General features: G+C 36.8%; 1 protein-coding gene across 1 annotated transcript in view; it reads left to right on the top strand.

Moving 5' to 3' along the window:
- Nucleotides 1-314: 314 nt before the first annotated feature.
- WDR64 (WD repeat domain 64) overlaps nucleotides 315-19,504 on the top strand; it is an 85,846-nt gene continuing 66,656 nt past the window's right edge. Inside the window, 4 exon segments of the mRNA XM_085298255.1 lie at nucleotides 315-462; nucleotides 1,175-1,305; nucleotides 9,852-9,954; nucleotides 10,475-10,578. Of these exon segments, the coding sequence (XP_085154381.1) occupies nucleotides 315-462; nucleotides 1,175-1,305; nucleotides 9,852-9,954; nucleotides 10,475-10,578 (486 nt within the window).

Here is a 19,504-nt window from a genome sequence, read left to right as displayed (position 1 = left end):
AGACATGAAGAGCAAGTCTCGTTTGCCAGGTTATCACTGATCCTGGTTTGTGGCCTAGGCCTGCTCAGCAGCAAGTTAGGATTCCCTGATGTAAGGGGGGGTTGTGACATCAACAGTTCTCTGGAAGGTTTGCCAGGTGGGGATGGCACAAGACTGACCTCCTTATTATGTAGCACCTGGTATTCCTGTCATGCAGTTGCACCTCATACAAACTTATGTAGGAATTTAAGATTTAGGGCAGAAAACAACACTTGGACCAGGCTATAAGAAGAAGAACTCTCCCTCTTACCTTGTTTTTCCTCTGTTAATGAAGGATGTCTGATAAGGATTGTGATAAAGAGAGTTGCTCTGCTCTTGATGTGGCACACTTCAAGAATGCTTTGAAACAGTTCCAGCAACTAGTTGAAAAAAAAGTAATCCAGAAGACAGAGGAGAGATTAGGACTGTATGTTAAAGATGATGGTAAGAGGTACTGTCTCAGATTGGAACAATGTGTAATTTTCAAATTGAGAGAGGTGTCGTGGAGACAAGACTGTAAGAAAGACCTCAAATTAATGTTCAAACAAGGCAGTGACTTATTGATTTTTACAGGAAATAGGTTGATTGCTCTATGAGAATGCTTTTTACCTCCTGCTAAGATTTCTGGTCAAATTATAATACTTTGCTAGTTGTTCACAAAATCATGATTGACAGAGTTGTCACGTATACAAATTATCACTTCTGGCTTGCTTTATATTTCTAGTGATCTGAAGAAGCACAAAGCCAATGAATTATGTAAATCCAGCTTCTTTATTGTAAATAATCAGGGTAAGTTTTTTTCTTTTTAATGCAAATGGCTGTTACTACATGGAAGGATCAGCTTTATCCCAGGACATTTTTTGGTTTCATATCAACAAACCAGAATTGTAGGATAAGAGTAAGGGAAGAAAGAAAAGCTGAAAATTTTCTGGCTTTTATTTTATCTCTATTTCTTGCTATTCATTGCAAATCAGGTGATTTTGAAAGTAAGACTCTGTAATTTTTTGGCAAAGTGCTTTAATGAATACAGTATGAGGAGAAGGAACTTGCATGCTATTGATGTAGAAGGAGAGAGGGAACAGGAGTTAGAGGAGATTAAGAAAAAAGCTATAGCTTGCCAGTTTTTGACTCTGTGGATATTGTTCCTTCCATTCAGATGAGATAGACTATGATAAGTTCTATGAAACTGTACAAGCACTTTTTGGTCCAGAAATAAAGGATTATAATGTTAAGGCCTTTTTCAGGAAGATTAGCAGCAACCTTGATGCGAAGACAGAATGGTGTGAGGTAAGGATTTATTTTATTTTGTTTATTTTATTTTATAAAAGCAATTAACTAGAATCTTAAAAGATACCAGTATTTAGCTGCTGATTATGCATGTTGTTCATGTGTCCRTTATCTTTCCATGGCATAATGGTGCACTCTAGTGTTATTATTTATTCTGTCCATCGTTCTTCTACTAAAAGCCAAGTGATAATGAAGATAGATCTGCCTTTGAGGTTAGAAAATTACATTAAAAGTTTTGTTTTGGTTGATCTAGACAAAAAGTAAAGAACTAGCTTAGAGTATCTTATGTGTTACTGTGTGGTCCTATTTAAGAAGCAATGTTCAATTTTAACAAGCTGGGAAAGAAAAGGGTTCCATGTTTATTTATAGTCTGATAGTGAACAGCATAAAAATTTGCATGCATCCACTTATTCATTAAATGTAGGTTTCTATCACAGAAAATTGATGAGAGGGGGGTAAAATCTGTCCTTTGGATTTTTTCATATGGAATATAAGTGGTGATATCCATTCTGGTAAGTGCTGATGTGCTTTCATCAGTGAGTTGAGAACTGAAGGGGTTAACACTTTAAAATTTAGCTCTTTCTAGCTATTATTAATGTTATTTTWAAAAGAAAAACCCTGTGCTCCTAGTGAAGAAATCCAGAATGCGAAACTTCAACATTAAAGATGTGTCTTCAGTGTAAGTGGAACTCGTAAATATGAAAGTGTCCCCAGAGGTGTCCCTACCCTATTTCACTTGCTCATCTGGGCCGTCAGGTCAGTGAATGATGAAGCATGGCAGAGTTCTGCTGAGCCCTGCCTTTCCTCTCTTCCTTCGTGTGAGTAAATAAATGGGTATTTTGAAAATGACAGAGTTGTCTCTACAAGCTTCCTGTACTGGATTTTCTGCTGACTATCTCCAGCTGATCCCAGACTTCTAAATGTATCATACAAAACAGCTTAACTCATAGAAGAATCCATGCTGCTAATTGTGGCAGGTTTCTAGGAGTAAGATTTGCTCATACTGTGCTAGTAAAATACATTTTTATTGGTAGAGGAACTGCTTTTCTTTCCCTATCTGTGCGGTACATCAGCTGAGCTTGCTTATCAAAAGTCTTAAACATTTAATTAYGATATGCTGATTTATGTGAGTTGAGAAACTTGGCCCTTGGTCTCTCTGAACCAAATTCTATGAGCCTGTTAGGTGGATGCACATCGATTCATATTAAAGAACATCACAACTGAATAAAATCATGTTTTTCCTGCTTGTTTTGTGAAAGAGCACTGAGCTATCTACCAGAACTGCTTATCCTCAAGCAAAGTTTGGTATATTAGATTGCTGACAAGGCAGCTGGATCTGGAGGGTGGCATTTGAGGGCCAAAGTCAGTATGTCCAGGGCTTCTCCTGAATTGTTTCACTGATATACATTGGCCTCAGGCATCTTGACAAAACGCAAAGTCTCTTATGACTCTAGTATGCAATTTGTGCCTTGAGGATGAGTCTATCTTTAGCTAGGCTATGAGAAATTCTTCCTTTCTTTAAATATGTATCAAGGATAAATTTGTCCTTAAATGCAAAAAAACTATAGGCATGGCAACATTTTAGTAGAGTTTTGTAACTGGAGAATTACGCAGGTATTCTTTGACTCTGTAGGTGGGTGAGATCCATGTAATCCATTTTTTCTGTCTCTAACGGTGATAAATAGCARATCTTTGGGAAAAGAGTACGTGACTGAGGCAAGTTTGAAATTGTAAATCTCTCCAGTTTACCCTTCTCAGCTTCTGGCAATATACAGAATTGTGCAGAATTGTACAGACAAGACATAACTTCTAGCACACAGTGACTTCCCTGTGATGGCCTAGGTGACATTGTGTATATGGCAAGTCCTTGTTGGACTGAACGTATACCAAAAGGCAAAGTATTRCCAAGTGATATGAACTATAAATTCATTAGCATATTTGCATTTTACTTTACAGTGGAACATCATGTTGCTTTTGTAAAGCTTGAAGATGCTTCTCTCCTGTTCTTTACACATTATCAAGATTAATTCAAAGTAAATTCCTAACACCACTCTGAGAGCAGTGTGTTCAATCCATTCAGTTTAATAAGTTTCTATATGGTAGCATTTCTGACTAATACCTCTCTTAACATTGTTTTTACTTGTGGTATCGTATTGCCCCCAAACTTGCTTAGGTCAGACATTAAAGATTTTCTTCTAATAGGGTTTGGGGGAAATCTGTGAAATAGTTAGCTGAAGAGAACTTAAACATCACTTAACTATCTGCTGCTGAATTTGCCTATAAAGTCTCTTTATCAGATAAAACTTCAGGCCACATCAATCCTTTTGTTATTAAGTTCAACTACTGAGAGCTAAATTTAAAATCTGTATCTTTGCATGTCAGCTGCTTGCATGTCACCTTTCTTCATTACTTCCTCTTTCAGAATGAGAGGATACTTAAATGTGAAGTCCTATTGTTACTAGGCTTTACTCAACTTTTCTTTGAAACGATCTAAAAAAACCAGAAAAAARTCCTTTCCAGAATTGCTGGTACATGATGCTCAAGCTTCGTTCTTGGGCAACAGCCGGCTGCCATCAGATGTGCCGATGTTCTTGCTTCATTGTAACGGTAGTCAAATTCTTGTATGATTYAAACTTCTTCAAACGTCTTGCTGTGGAGAGGAGAGGGAGATGGCATAATCTCTTGTGTAGCTGTGGCAAGCTTGATACTTATCCTGTAGAGAGTAAGATGTGCTCTATGGGTATGAAGAAGGGACCCACTGGAAAAACTCTTGAATTCATGGTGACTGTCAGAATGAGCCAACCCCTCATTCAGGAAAGTAGAACAGTAGCAAATTATGTTTAGATCTATTAGCTAATAGGATAACTGAAGGAAGATCTGTTTATTAGTGGAGTGAATATCTTTTACTCCAAAACCTGACCTGAGTTTCCAGTACAGTCAGACTAGTTACCTGGATTTGAAGATTATTTCTAATTTCTGGGAACATTGTCTGAGTTAATCATATGCTTAAGTAATGTTATAAAAGACTATATGGAAAATAGAAATGTCAACTATTGTTACTCATGGATGTTAGATAAAACTGTAAAATGCTCAGTCTCTTATGCACTCTCCCTTTATGACAACTGGAAGAAATATGATTTGAGGTACAATATTTTTAGCATTATTAAGCACCAGAATGGGTAGTAACAGCTACTGTACTCAGCATCTTTATGAACAGGGAAACTAAAGGAACTAAAGAAGCAAAGAAACTTGGAAATGTCATAGAATGTTTCTTCATTAGCCAATCCATGTTCAGGATAGTTGAATGATCAAGACTATCGACTGATTGGATACTGCTATAGCAGTATGGTGTTCTTAGGAAGAAATGTCTGCAGGAAACAAACTCAGAATGAAAAGGAAAACTATTCAGTTGATACAATTGACATGCTTTTGTCAAACTGCTTCGTCCATCCCCCAAAATAGCTTTAGCCTGAACAAAGATTTTACAGAAAGTATTTCTTTTTCTTTCTGTTTTTCTTTCTGTTTTCAGTTGTTGCACTCTGAATTTGCTTTTATTTTAAGGATTTTTAATCAAAACATCTGTAAGGAAATCAAAAATTTCAGTCTAAGCTATCCAGAAAATACAGCTTTTTTGTTTAAAGCATCTCTAATTGCAAACAGTTTTATCAAAGTTTTCTCTGAAATTCCTAGAAGAATTATGATGACAGTAAGAGAGTACAACCCCAATATCAAAAGGCAAAGAGGACTCTTAACCTGCTGCATGTAGTCAGGCATTTCAGTTCACCAGGATATGGAGCTCAGTGTGGTATAGCGCTCTGCATATGTCCCTAGGATGAGCAAGAGAACCATTGAGAGCGGTAGAAAGAGTTCTGGAGAATTCCTGCTCCCCAAAATGTAGCACCTACTGTTTGAGTGTTCTCCTGCAGTTCATGTCTAGGTCCTTACTCTCTTCAAGAAAGGACTGTGTTATACAGAACTACTAGTCTAAATGACCATATTTCAGCATCTCTAAAACAGTACAATAGGCAGTCCCTTGTGAATGGAAGAAGGTAGGATATAGTTTCTCCTTTTTCTAGTAGGCCAGGGATGTGGGCTGACCACAGTTTGGACCCTACTGTTGAAGGGGGCAGCTACAGCCATGCTGTGCAACATTTCCCTGATGATGGCTGTCCAGAATGTGAGCTAGGAAGCCGAAAAGAAGCCATGGACATACTATGGAATTGACAGCTAACAAGCACAGTACAGGGTCTAATAAAAGAGGTGAAGTCCCTTTAGTTTCCTCATGAAATCTGTGTTTGTGTGGGATGTGCCTGGGATAGAATTCCTCTGAATCCTTTCTGTGAGCATTCCTCAGATGTTACCAAGTATGAGCAGACTCACTACAGCCTTTCAAAATACCCTATGTACAAACATCCTTGAAAAACAGAAGTGTGTGATATTTGATGGAATCTCTGGCATCCCACAACAGGCATTACATGTAGGAGATGGATGACAGACTGTGTGGACTACTGTAGGGAGTGAAATAGAAATATTAATTATTTCTCTGTTCAAAAGAATTCTTTATAAAGTATTACTCTATTTTCTTACTTTATTTTCTCCTTTGCTCCCAAATGTAAAGATACACTAAGAAAATACAGTATTTAACATGAAATAACTAGAAGCTGGTGCATGGTGCAAATAATAATGCAATTATGAATGATAAGAAAGCAGAGCATTTGAATCAGCTTCAGTCCAACTTTGATATCTTTACCTAGACCCAGCCTTATCCAGTACAGTTTGAAGTGTGATAGTGCATTGAAAAGCTTCAGTGAGTTTTTCACTTTTTTGTTTTCTTCCTGTTTACTGAGAAATCTGATGTTGATGTGCATTAGAAGCTATCTATACACTATGGAACACTTTATACATCTAAGCTCTCTTCAGGACAAAAGGGTAAGATTTGTTTTACAGGTAGTCTGAATATAAAGAAGGAGATGAGAACTGAATTAAGCAAACCACTGACTCCTATAATTCTTAGGATTTAGCATATATTAAAGCAGAATAATTTTTGCATTGTTCACCTGATTGTTGTCTGAGCCCAACTTACATCAACTATAACTTGAACATCAGGTTTAGATCTGCTGTAATCGTGGTAACATCGTATCTGAAATGATTAGACCAAAATGGATATTGCTAGGCTTATCTGAATTGGTTCTAATAAAACAAAATGATATTGGTTTGTAWCCTACATATTAAATAGTGATGGGTCATTTTTGTTTTCTTTCTCCAGCAAAATTTGCAGTTTCAGTATGATTTAGGTCGTCCTGGAGTGAGATGGTTATGCATGGAATGAAACCTGTGTTTTCTATTCTTCCATGTCATAGGCTTATGACTGTAGCTGCAATTTATCCTTTTTGCCATCTTTGCTAGGCATTGCCTCTATCTTTCTGGTCTTTCCACTTTAGGCCTTGCATTCATCTGAATATTTTCCCTATTCCTTCTTTCCTTGGAGTGGCAATGTCTATAAGAGATCATTCCTATCTAAAGTCTCCTCATCTCTTGTTTTACCTTCTGATACTCAAAGATGTATAAAGATGCATGCATTTTGTTACTGGTAAGGCTGGTAAGGATCACAGCTTTTTTTTTTTTTTTTTTTTTTTTCTTCCTCCATCATTTGCAGTCCTCCTCATTTTTATTTCATTTTATTTTTTAAAGTTAACCCTATTTAACATTTGATCAGTCTAAGTGCCACTTGCTTCTTTCTCATTCTCCTTAGCTTTTTCATTCCTTTAAAACTGAGCCTTTTATTTTTTTGAAAACAAACAAACAAAAAGAAACCCTAGAAAACAAATTCATTCTGAACTGGTAAAATGGAAACAGATATGCCTCCCATATTTGTTATATTCATTCTTCTAATCTTTGACTTCTTTTTAATCACTTCAATTTTTCAAATGGATCATTGATAACAGCTACTTTCAGTACGATCATAAATACCCATCATAGTTTCTGCTGTCTGTGCCCCARTTTTCTAACAAGCTTTTTCTACGAGGACTGTGTTTCATCCCTGTTCTTCTGAAATTCCCCTGGTGCTCTTTGCACTGCTGAGCATGCCTTCGGTCTTGAAAATCGGGGAAGAGGCATATACGTCACTTTGCTCCTTTGCTGTTTTTCTTTTGTCATTTCTGTCTCTCTCCCCCTTCCCAGAAGTACATCCTTGACCCTTTGCTCTTCTCTTCATGCTATCACAAATCTACAGTTTCCAAATCTACCAATCCGTTTCTGGCCTCTTTTATCTTGACAATAGCTCTAGGATATATTTCCATGATCTAAAAGATCATGACCTAGTGTGTTTCTATTCCTTTCTCTTTCTGATGCTTCTCTTTTGCAGATACTGACAGCCCTGTGGTTCCATTTTCAAGGATTTCCTAAATTTCTGGCGGTCTCCACAACAGTCTACCCATACTCAAATGACACATTTTTGTTAAAAAAACATTGAAGTGATTTTCAATTATAATAAGATAGCTCCAAGGAAGACCTGTTCTGGACAGTCTCATAGGTGTCATTTGTCAATGGCTTGGAGAAGTCTTGGAGCAGACCTCTTCTACTCTTCCTGAATCTAGCTGGCACTTTGAAAGCTCTATTTTTAAATGACAGATCTCTGAAAAATGTGTAAATTGCATTTTGCCTCATCTTTTATGATCTTTGTCAGCCTCTTGTAGTCATTATGGGGCATGATTGAATTGCCTGTCTCCATGCTGGAGAGACAGAAGCCACCTAGGCAGCTCTGAGGGTTTTTCAAGAAGGGTTTCTATGGGCAGCATTCTGCCAGGTGAGCAGAAGCGAAAGATCAGATCTAACATTGTCTCATGTGTATGGGAGGCAGGGCATGTCTGGGGCCTCACTGGGAGATATCTACCTCTCTTGGCTTCAGGGCAGCTATTGGCCTAGCCCAGCTGCTGCCTCCAGCAATCCTATCTGTTCTCAGGAGTGACATGATAGCAAGTCACCGTATCATAAAGAAAAGTCCTCTCACCAAGAACTTATTTCCCAGAAGRGAAAAAGCTTTCCACTGCTTGGAAAATGTGAATGCTGTTTTTATATATATCATTAGTGGAAAACTGCTACAAGAATGTTAAGTGACAATAGTAAAAACACCATATCCTTAATGTTTTGGGAAACTTCGTTATAATGCTCTAGCTACATGAGTTTTTTCAGAATCATTTTACATAGTACTACAAGTTACATAGAAATAACTGGGGAATTCAGATATAACTTAAAACAATGAGAATTAGCTGTGGAAATACTGAAACACAGAAAAGAATTCCTATATAGGAATTACTAGCATTATTACTTTTGGCATATCAAGTGAATACTGTGTCAATATATGATGTTGCAGAAGGAGTGTACCTCTAAAATTCTGATCTGAGTATGGATGCAAGATAGAAAAACAAGATGATGCTACAAGAAACTAGGAGGAGGAATGTAAGGGGCTATAACTGATGGTGTATTAACAGATGATGTGTGATAGATAATTGTGCATATGATCGGATAGAACTGTGAAGTGAAGCTGAAGAATAATGTTGTCATGTAAGAATATGCAGAATATTTTTTGATGAGCTATATATCTGAATTACCCAGAAAAGAGGAAAAAGGGATCTTGTTGTATAACGTGAAAAACGTTGAACTAGAAAAAAGAACACAGTTTTCTTTTGCATCCAATTGGGCTTTGTTTTCAGAACATAAGAGAGAAAGTGAATATTTGTAATAGCCACAGTATGAGAGAGGAGAAGAAAAAAAATCTGTTCAGCTGAGTGGGATTGAAATCATTTTGTGAGGAAATGGCTGTCCTGCTCTTGGGCCCAGAACATGAAGACTGGAGAGCATTTTAGCTAAAGTATTTCAACACCCCAGAATAGAAATGAGCTGCCCATCTGAATCCACTATCTTGGGATCATAAACTATAAATGAAGCATTTCAAGGCCTAGGGAGAGTATTGAAAAAGAATTTTAAGAATGGAATTTGTTTTCAGGGTTTTCTTTTTTTTCAGGCAAAAAGGAATCTAGGTACCTTAAAGGAGAAGTTCTTCTACTGTATAAGTTAACCGCTATGCTGCTTTGAGTCTCTCAGTTTGTGAATCTAATGCAATCTTTGTCTGCCTTTTACTGTTTTTCCTTCTAGCTAAGGTCCTTAATAGGAAGCACAAATAGGCAAAACTGTAAAAAAGAAATTCAAGATGATTGTTTACAATGATGACAAACCAAAGTTGTATTAGCAGCTTTATGAGTTGGATTTTTTTTTATTATTATTTCTAGAACCTCCTGTGTATGCTGGCTTCCTTCCAAACTCTGAAGGAAGAGTGTGCCTGACCAGCAGATCTCTGCAATCTAAAGTCATATCAATAGCTAATGATCAAGGGAAATAACACTAGGAAATATAATATGAATATATTTCATATACAAATAATATGAAATAATAATTAAAATGTCAGATAAATATTTGATTTTATACATGTAAACATATATTCCAGAAGTAGTTATAAGTTTTGCTCTGCTCTGTTTTGTTTTGTTTAGATTTTTGGCTATTTCATAGTCGAAAGTGATGCCATTTCTTCCCAGCTGAATGAAGAAAACACAGTTTTCCTTGTATCCCAAAAACAGCAGATCACTCACGCAGGTGACATGTTTCATCTCATATCTAAAAGAACAATTTCAGTCTGTTTAATGCTGTGTGATGCACACTTTATTGAAAGTGCAGTGATAGGATCACGTAGCTGCCTTTGCTTATTATTCATGATAGTTCTTCCTATGTGTTCCGTCAGATATCTTGTTTACTAACTTTGTTGTGTCTGAGCATTCCACTGCTGCCTTGCTCCATTCTCCATTTCCTTAAATTATTTTGAAATTGCGGTGTTGTCTGACTCAGACTATTTAGTTATGCCGTTCTTCTTTGCCTTTCTCTATTGTTCTTAAACMTTGTGGAAAGAACCAAAACATTCACAGTGTATTAATTACATTAAAAAATGCAGTATGATTATTTAAATCAAGTATAGGATAATTTACGACACTGTGCATTACTGCCTTGAACTTGGTACCAATGCATATTTCAGGAAGAGAAACTGTTCTTGGCATTTTGGTTTTGCTTGTTTATTTTTTCTATATTTGTGAGATGAACAGTAATGTTGTGTCATTGATAGGTGTCAAGAGACGAGATGTGATTAAGGGTATAGTGAAGGTCCCCCATCTGGATTTCACAGTAACATCATCTCAGAAAGGAGTGCTAACTGTTTTTAACAACCAGGTAATTCTGACTCATACTAACTTTTTCATTATTCCACTAAATAGTAGAATAATGAAAAGTAGTGGAATATTTGTGAAGTGAGTGAATAGAGATCTAGAGTGCAAACTACCTTGTTAAAAATATGTATGTATATGTAACTTCTTTTAATTGATAACTTTAACTATATTTTTAGGTCTGAAGAGAAATATATGTTATTTTAAATTATAAACCTATTGAACAGGCCATAAAACTTGCTAGTAAGTAGAAAAAAATTCTTATTAAAAAAAGGATTCTTATTAGATACCAGCTGAATAGAAAATAACGCTATCTCTTTTTCTAAAAACTTTTCTTTAAAATAAAATATTCTTTTGGCCTGTGCAATTTACTTTTGCATATATAGTGGAAACTAGAGAATTAACTATTTTATACAGCTACTGAGGATATCTRGAATGGAAAAAATATTTTTCAGAGATTTACAAAGAACAATTATTTAATACAATAAAATCTTGAAGCTTGCCAATCTCAAATTTTCTGGCAAGTCTGCATGACTGCTTCACAGTCACTGCTGTCATCAATGAATTGTAATGAGAGCTGTACCATTTTAAGTAGGAGTTCAAACACGAGAGAGTATTAAAGTAGAATTTGTATATGAGTCTCAGATTTTTATATTACTGTTTAGAGGAATGTACTTCTACATATGATATGAGGTACCTCACACACCTATGCTCATTAGCACTTTAAGTTTCTGCAATTTTAATGCAGCCAGTTTATTAAAATTGTTTTAAACAATGCAATCAAGTTTTAAAGCAGCAATAAGGCTTGCCAAAGGTTTCAACTAATTAGTACATAATGCTCATGACAGAARTTTGTAAGGCAATAAAGGATTCCTGTGGGTGATTAAAAAACCCAACAATGCTGAGGCTTTGGTAATGACTGAAATAATTTATTTGAAAGCCTCGTTCTCTGTCCTCCAAAGCATTATCCTTCTTAGGTAGCTAGAAGAAATAATTCCACAAAGTGTAATGTTAAAAATAGCTCTCTACCCACCCCCTGCCATTCTGAAGTTCTGAGTTGCTGCCTTCTCATAGCCCAGACTGATGTCACTCTGACATCAGTGACTACAGTGTAAATGATTCTACACCCAGCTGCTTTAAGGCAGTGCGTTAGAGACCTTAAATCCCACTGCTAAAACAGTCTGTTCTGAAAATGACTAACGCAATACAGCAGTCATTTAGTCATGAAGTGACCCTGATCTTAGCTGATCTTAGCAAAACGCTTTTGACTTTGTTAAAGTTACTTTGATGTACCCTGGTGCAAGCAAGAGAAAAATCTCATTCTTTAGCATTGTAATCACTTGAATCCTGTTACTAGAAGATAACTTCACATCATGAAGCCAAATATAGAGCTGGCATTTTTACATCATTCTTCTCCCAGAGGCCAAGGATTTAAAGAGACCTGGCCTTAAAATTTTAGTTAGAGTTGTTTCCTCTAGTTCAGCTTTGCAGCTTATTGGCAAGGGAATATGAAGATGCTTGCCCTGAAGTTGATTCTTAGTGGGTCATGTGTTTTAGCTAGAGGCACCAGAATATGAGTTCAGGAGCAGTGTATTGACAGCTAGACAGAGAGGCTTATTTTTGTATATTTTTTGCATTTTTAAAGCACAGATTGTTAAACATACAGTGTTCTTGGATGCATATATATCACATAGAAGTCAGTGTGTTCCATTTACACGAATAGATATTTTTCTAATACAGTTAGTCAATCTAATATAATACAGATTTGAATTTTGCCACTTCTGGGTCATTTGACTGGTGAAAAGCATACATGTGGGGAAAGAGGATGGGCCAAATTCTGTTCATGCACCTTCGTTCATGACCAAACTTTTCACAAGATCAACTGGATATTCAAATCTAACTTGACAGTCTTCTTAATGGTTATTGGCTGTGTTATATCCCTGGAATCATCACAGTTGACAACTTTCATAAGGTGGGATTTTTTTTTTTTTTTTGGGGGGGATACATTGCACTAGAAACTGAGAATAATTAAAAACTGCAAAAAAAGACCCACCCAAATTTACAAATAAAAATAGGAACAATAAAGAGGATGCAAGCCATCACACAGCTTAACTATTATACTGCAGTTAAATAAGAGTTAATCAGATTATTTCTAGCAAATAATTAGTATCCATCATGTTAGCTGGCATTCAGAATGTTTGAGCTAGACTGGCTATATCAGGATAGCTTTCAAGACCATCTCTTAGTTCATCTGTGACAGCCTTCCATCAACCACTATGTGAATTACTATCRTATCTAATTATTGTCTAAAAGAGAGTTTGCAGGCTTTTGCAAAGCTTAATTGCTGTGACAAGAGCTCCCATGTCTTCTTGCATACCTGCAGCTATTAGAAATTGAAGTGAAGGCAAAGAAATATTTATTTATTTCTAAAACAGTGGATTCTGTATTTGAGGGCCAAATATTACCTTTTGCAACAAATGGGGATTTAATATGCTTCAATATCTGTGTGAAGCACTCTGCATTACCAACCATTTGCTGCTTATTCTAGAACATAAGCCAGATAGTTACTCTCCTTAGGACCCCAGGCAAGGACTCTGCCTTCATCCTCTCAAAAGAGCTTTTGGAGTAGGAAGCCTTWAAAAAAAGTTCTCTGTGCAGGTACTAGTTAATGTTGCTATAKATAATGTTTATTTAACAGTACTCTGCTTAAGTGCCCATTATGGATACTGAGTATCACACTTACACAGGAAGGAAGAACTTGACCCCAACTTCTCAGTTTATAAAATATGAACTTGCTGGGGTGTGGTTGAGAACCACTGATACATTATTACTAATGATGGGTAGTTGCACATGGAAGTGGAAGAGCAGCTGTGGGAGCTTGGGTGGGGGGGGGGAATTTTAAACCTATTAGTTCTAGCGATGCGTGTTATGCTGTCTACCACTTACTAAACTTCGGTGAAATGTGAGGTACCAACATAGACATTCCTCTTTTGAACCTAAGATATTGTCTGTACCTGGTATTTTGCTGGCAGTAGTGGACAGGGCATTTGGGCCAGCATTAGCTTGGGTTGTTTATACCACATCCTAACTCTCACAGGAGGTGAAGCTGTTCTAGCTATGAAGGACTGTTAGAAACATACTTCCATCAGGAGAACTCTGATCCTGTACTCCACTATAAAAATAGGTATTTGTATTTACTTTGCTCACTATAACTTCTCCAAATTAAAAAACAAAAAACAAAAACCCCATGAAACAGCAACCATGAGAGAATGAGATGATTAAAGTTCCTCATTTTACCTCTAGGGCAATAGAAATAGAGGAACATACAGTCAGCAAGCTAAAAGATGAACTCTAACCCCAAACCAGTACTATCTCCTCTTGAAGAGCTGAAACTATTGCTTTCTGGAAGATCTTTCCTGGAAGGTTTCACAGCCAGCTCTTTCTATTGCATGCTATTGTTCTGTTTTGCCAGTGATACAGGTGACCTGACTGTGTTCAGACTTTTAAATTAATTGCCAACTAGCCAACTAGTTACTGCTACAACTTTTCTTTTTTTTTCTTTCCTTTTTTTTTTTTTTTTTTTTTCTGGCAACCACCCATGTTAAAGTAAGTTCATTTTCCTTCTTCTATTAGATAATGATTTTAATTAAAAATCAGCAGGTACTAAAGGGAATTAAGTAGAAACTGAACGTCATTCTAATGTTACTCCTATCCCTGAAACTGCTGCATAATTTTGCRTAGGGTGCCATACATCAGACAAGTTCAATTTTTTCCTTTCAATTGTAGAAACATTCAGGTAATTTGATTTCTTTCATCTGGTAAATGTTGTTTTTCTACCAAATTGTCCTTCACCCATCACCTTTCAAGGATTTTTTTCTTCTTAATTTGTGACTGTGAAAATTAAATAAGGAAAAAAAGATTGTAAATCTGCTAGTGGAAAAAACAGTTCTACATGTTGCTGATTAGATTGGCCAGCTACATGTATGTATTTTTATAGTTCATCTTTACCTTGGGAGTATCACTGCAGATTTTAGGTAACAAGCTTCCTTCAGATGACCTGCAGACAGGGGAACTGTTGTAAGTCTTAAAAAACTATGTGGCCTATTGCCCTAAAAGTCAGTGCTTGTGGCTTATGCGGGGGCAGTGCATTTTGCTGATTGATCTCTCTGATGTTATGGATGCTCTAAAAGGAAATAGAAATACTCCAAGCCACAGGCCCAATGACTTCAACTTAAAAAGATTTTGCATTTATGGTATTGCAAGGGCTAATCTGACCTCTGGAATCAATGCAGAGAGGTATCTAAGTGAACTATGTGACTGAACAGTAAGTAAAAACAGTCTGACCTTTGCAACCTGGTTAGGTTAAACTGTGGAAAACCACTTATGGTTTGTACCATCTGCTACTTTGAACTCAGGTACTGTCCTAACTTCATATACTGTATTCCTATATTGTTTCTCATTTTGTGCAGATATCAAAGTAGGCTCAGCCAAGAAGCGGTCACACTGTTTATAGCGTATCTGTCAGTAAGTGACTGACCAAATGCTTGCCTGTGCCAAGTCTCAAATGGGAGAGAACTTCATACTCAGAACAAGACTTTTAAAATTATTTCCTTAGTTTGGCATGTGCCACAAAATCCTTTTGACCCAAGTATTGTGCTGAAGGATGCAGTAAAAATAAGTTTGAATGTGATTTGGTAAAATGTCCAGTGAACAGGAAGTAGGAACAACCAATTATTTGACTCTTTATTAGATGTAGCACTTCTGGAAAATGTTGTTTAGGAAAGGGTAGTCTATATCAAATCATTACATGAAATTACACCCATGTTTTTCCTAAGGTAATGCAATAACTTTTCCGTATTGCTAGTAACCTGTAGGAAGATTATTTGCTTCTGTTTAGAAAAATGTTAGCATGGAAATGAGCATATAGGCCTGTGAGGAGGGAACAAGTCATTTCCAATAAGTACAGCTGATATTTCTCTCTGGCACTCTACAAGGAGTGAACTGAAGTAAATGTTCTTGGACCTAATGACTTTTGAAAACTTTGAATAGAATCAGGTTAGAGCTTCTCCAACTGCTGTGTCACAGAAAGAGTGGATTTTAATAGTTTGCTGTTGCCTCGCTTGCAGGAACAACTGAGTCCAAATGTGCAAAGATAGGATCAGAACAAGGTTTGATGGTACTCGTTGGAAACACCAAGGGGAAGAAGGCTGGACACCAGCCTGATGCTGCAGTGGGCAATAGGTGGCTGATAGTTCCTCTTGTGGAAACTGGCACTTAGCACTAATCTTAGAATTATTCATCAGAGGATGAGGAGGTCCTTTCGCTGTGACAGCCAGGGCAGCATTAGGAACGTTGAAGGACATTGGAGCACCTCTACCATAAAAAGTGTGAAAAGAGGATCTATTTAATATGATGATATCTCTCAGTATTATGGTAAGATCATGATTCCAAAAGGCTACCATACCAAAACTGGTGTGCTGCTGCAGTATCTGCCAGTGTGGACTTCTGTTCAGCTCTGTACCAGTCTGTGTGGCCAAGTCTGATCTGCTCTTTTTTGTAATGTGCTGTCCTMTTTCCCCTGTCCCTCCCTCTCATCCTTTCCCAGCTGAGGTGCTTTCACTTAATCAGCCTTCTCTCTGCCAAAGGGAAAAGGAGCTTAGAAAGAGTTTGCATTCCTCCTCCTTCAGTGAAGGTTGGGATTATTGCTGCTGTGCATGACAATCCCCACCACAGGGTAAAGTCAGGGAAAAATCCTTGGCCTCTCAGGAACATTTAATTGACTAGAGAGCTGAGGGTTAATGAAGAGAAAAGAGAAACTCATGCCACAACCTGATGAAATTTTTTTGGCCCTGTGTATGAAAGACTTAACAGAATTTGGTGATCTCGTGTTTCTTTTTCTACTTTTTTTTGATATCAGAATTACGAATTTTTTTATTTGCCTCTAAGAAATAGATGAAGATGTACTCTCTTTAAGATTTGTAATGTTTTTAGAAGAGGCTAGCAGGTGCTGCTGTAATTCAAGACAACAAATCAAAAAGGTAAACCATCTTTGCCTTCCAACTGTGCAAACACAGCCTTCTACTTTTCTTCTGAATTCACTTGTGCTCTCAAGTCAATGCTTCTTTAAATTAGGCTCTCTAGTTTTGGACTATTCATGGTAAAAAGGTAAAAAAAAAAAAGTTGTTCTATAAACAACAAAAAGTAAGAGAGGTAAGTGATGTTCATCAACTACCTGTTCTATAAAGAATACTAGACTGTCACTTTATCTGCAAGCTGTCCTGAATTTGTAGCAGTATACAGATATAAATTATTGCTACCTGAGCAAAATCCTCTTATTTCCAAAGCTCTGGATGCCTTAATATCAGCACAGTGCAGACAGCACACTGTTTCCATGGTCTTAGCTAAGCAAAACTCACTGTGTTAACCGTATTTGTATTGCTGAAGCAGTAAGTTGTAAGAAATGGGGTAGCTGAGATGAAGCAGACCTATGTTCTGTTCCCAGTTATACCAGTTAGTTAGCGTTTAGGTAAAACCGTAGAGAATTGTTTTCACATTTGTAATATAACTTTTGCTAATGGTACCCACACACATTTATAGTGTTCAAAATTGGGAGAAGCTGGAACATTGAAAGTTTCTGCTTTGTATTCTTGAGCTGAATCTGAACAAGACAATTTCCTGTTGCTCTAGGTAGTATGCTTGTCTATTTTAAGCATTACAGAAAACTCTTAGTTGGGAATTTCAGCGTAAAATGAGCAGGGGCATAGCAAAGATAAATGCGCTACTAAGCGCATGTCTTTCTTTCATCAAGAAAGAGAGAATAAATAGTACAGATGTGTAAACTAAGAAGAGATAGAGATTTAAGTTTTTACTAGAGAAACGATTTCATAAATTCTTCTGTTTACTGCATTCTCCCTGCCATGTATCCTTTGGTAATTGTGCAGAAGCCTGTATCTTTTCATGAAAATTGTTTGTTCTTTGAAACACACAGGCACACATACATATATGTGTGTTTGTATACATATGTCTTAAATATCTCATATAACAATTCAGAACAAATCTAAAATTCTTTTAATCAGTCCACTCAGTCCACATAGATTGTTCTGAAGACTGTTCTAAAAATCAAGCTGTTTGCAGGTAGTTGGTCTTTCCGTTCATGTTGTTGCTCTTGATATTTCCAAGGCAAATAATCTTATCCCCTGATGCATATTTCTCAGTTTCCCTGTGTGGTTTTGTTCAGGAATACTGTTGATGAACTAGAGATGTGCTTCCAATATCTTCAAGTTGTAGGCTCTGGTAGCTCAGCTGAATTCAGTCTAAATACTGCTTGCATCTGCTGGCTCGGAAAGTGGTTTTCATGCAGAATATGTTCATGTAGCTTAAGTTTTATTTCAGCATCTTGTTTTGAAATTTGCTGCAGGTCAGACCACTTAAAATTTAAGCTGTGTCTGTGCTACAGGAAATCATGGCTTTCTTCTACCAACTTTTAGAAGTTTCTTAGGTGAATGTTAGCTATAAATGTCAGCCAGCAGGCCAAAAAATACTATGCCAGAATACATTTTTTTTTATTTATGTATTTATTGCAAAGCTCTTTAAGCTGACATCTCATTTTGTAGTTTCCCCTTGGTTTAGATTTTATAGTGGGGACTACTGAAGCCGAGAGACCTGTGAGTTGGATCTAGCTTTCTCTCTTCAGTAACTCTGTGCTGTGAAAAGGGTTCACATCTCAGCTTAATTCCTGTCAGAATTAGTAAACTGTGCCCTGAGAGAAGATCCTGTGCACACCAAGAATGATACAGCTATTTTTATTCCACCTTATGCTCTAAATGTATTTGAATTTGATCCTCGGTATGAGAAATCAGAATAGTAGCCCTTCACTAAAATACTTAAAAGAAGTTTAAGTATCGTGAAGACATTTCCTTTGAGCTGCCAGGCTAGACTCTTACCTTTCACATTCATTCTTCCTTAACTGTTAACAGACATCTCACTTTCTTCTACTCTACCTTATCCTGTTCTCACACTTTAACTGAGCTGTTTCTCCAAACTGGGTGAGACTTGACAAGCCATATACTCTCAAGGCATATACTGACTGATTTGGGAAGATTTAGTTACCATGAGAACATCTATGGGGGACAGAACTTCTCAGGGGAGCAAGACATTTAGTCTGTAAATAATGGCTAGCTGTGTCTTCCCATATCACTGTCCTGTAATGTGATTTGTTTTGTTTTACTGTTTCAAAGTAATACCTGAGATTCTTAGATGTATGTCTAGGTAAAGATATGAAATAAAGCCTTAGATACCAATATTCAAAGTCCTTTCATCAGGGCTGTTTTACTGTCTAGTATTCAACTACAACACACACAAAAAAAAAGCAAGCGGACATCTGTCCCTCAGACTTCCTCTATGAGCAGTCAGGAATTGYAAAGATTCTCCTTTCTACTTGATTTTGGTCTTCCTTTTACCTCCATATCATCTCACTATGTGTGATAGCCTCTTAAAACTTTGCAAGATGCAGCTCCTTTACTTTGACTATGTAATCACAAACCAGCACTACAAAATAGTAGTTTATTTACAAATGTAAAACCAGCTTTTTCACACTGATTAGTCATTGTTACCTGGCATTACTGTAAGGATCCTAAAAAGCCATAGATAAAAACGTCTTCCGTAAGAGTTTCTGAACAATCCCAATAGCTTCCACAGGACTATTTTCCACTTGTCTACCACAGAAAGCAACATAAGAAATCCTTATAAATGGATTAGTGTTTGCCCACAGGTCATTAAGAAGGAATTAAGTTTTATCCTGCAATAAAGAGTATTTGTTCCCACCACTCTGTCAGGATTTCAGATCCTTTAAAAAAGCAGCAAAATTAATATTGTGTACAACAATAGAAATAAAAGTAGGAGCATCGGCAGTTGCCTTCTTAGACTTAGTCTTC

This window comes from Rhea americana, unplaced genomic scaffold (genome assembly GCF_003343005.1).
Source record: "Rhea americana isolate MKP2758 unplaced genomic scaffold, rheAme1 scaffold_137, whole genome shotgun sequence".
In the NCBI taxonomy this organism is placed as follows: Eukaryota; Metazoa; Chordata; class Aves; order Rheiformes; family Rheidae; genus Rhea; species Rhea americana.
This window is presented reverse-complemented; position numbering and strand designations above follow the sequence as displayed.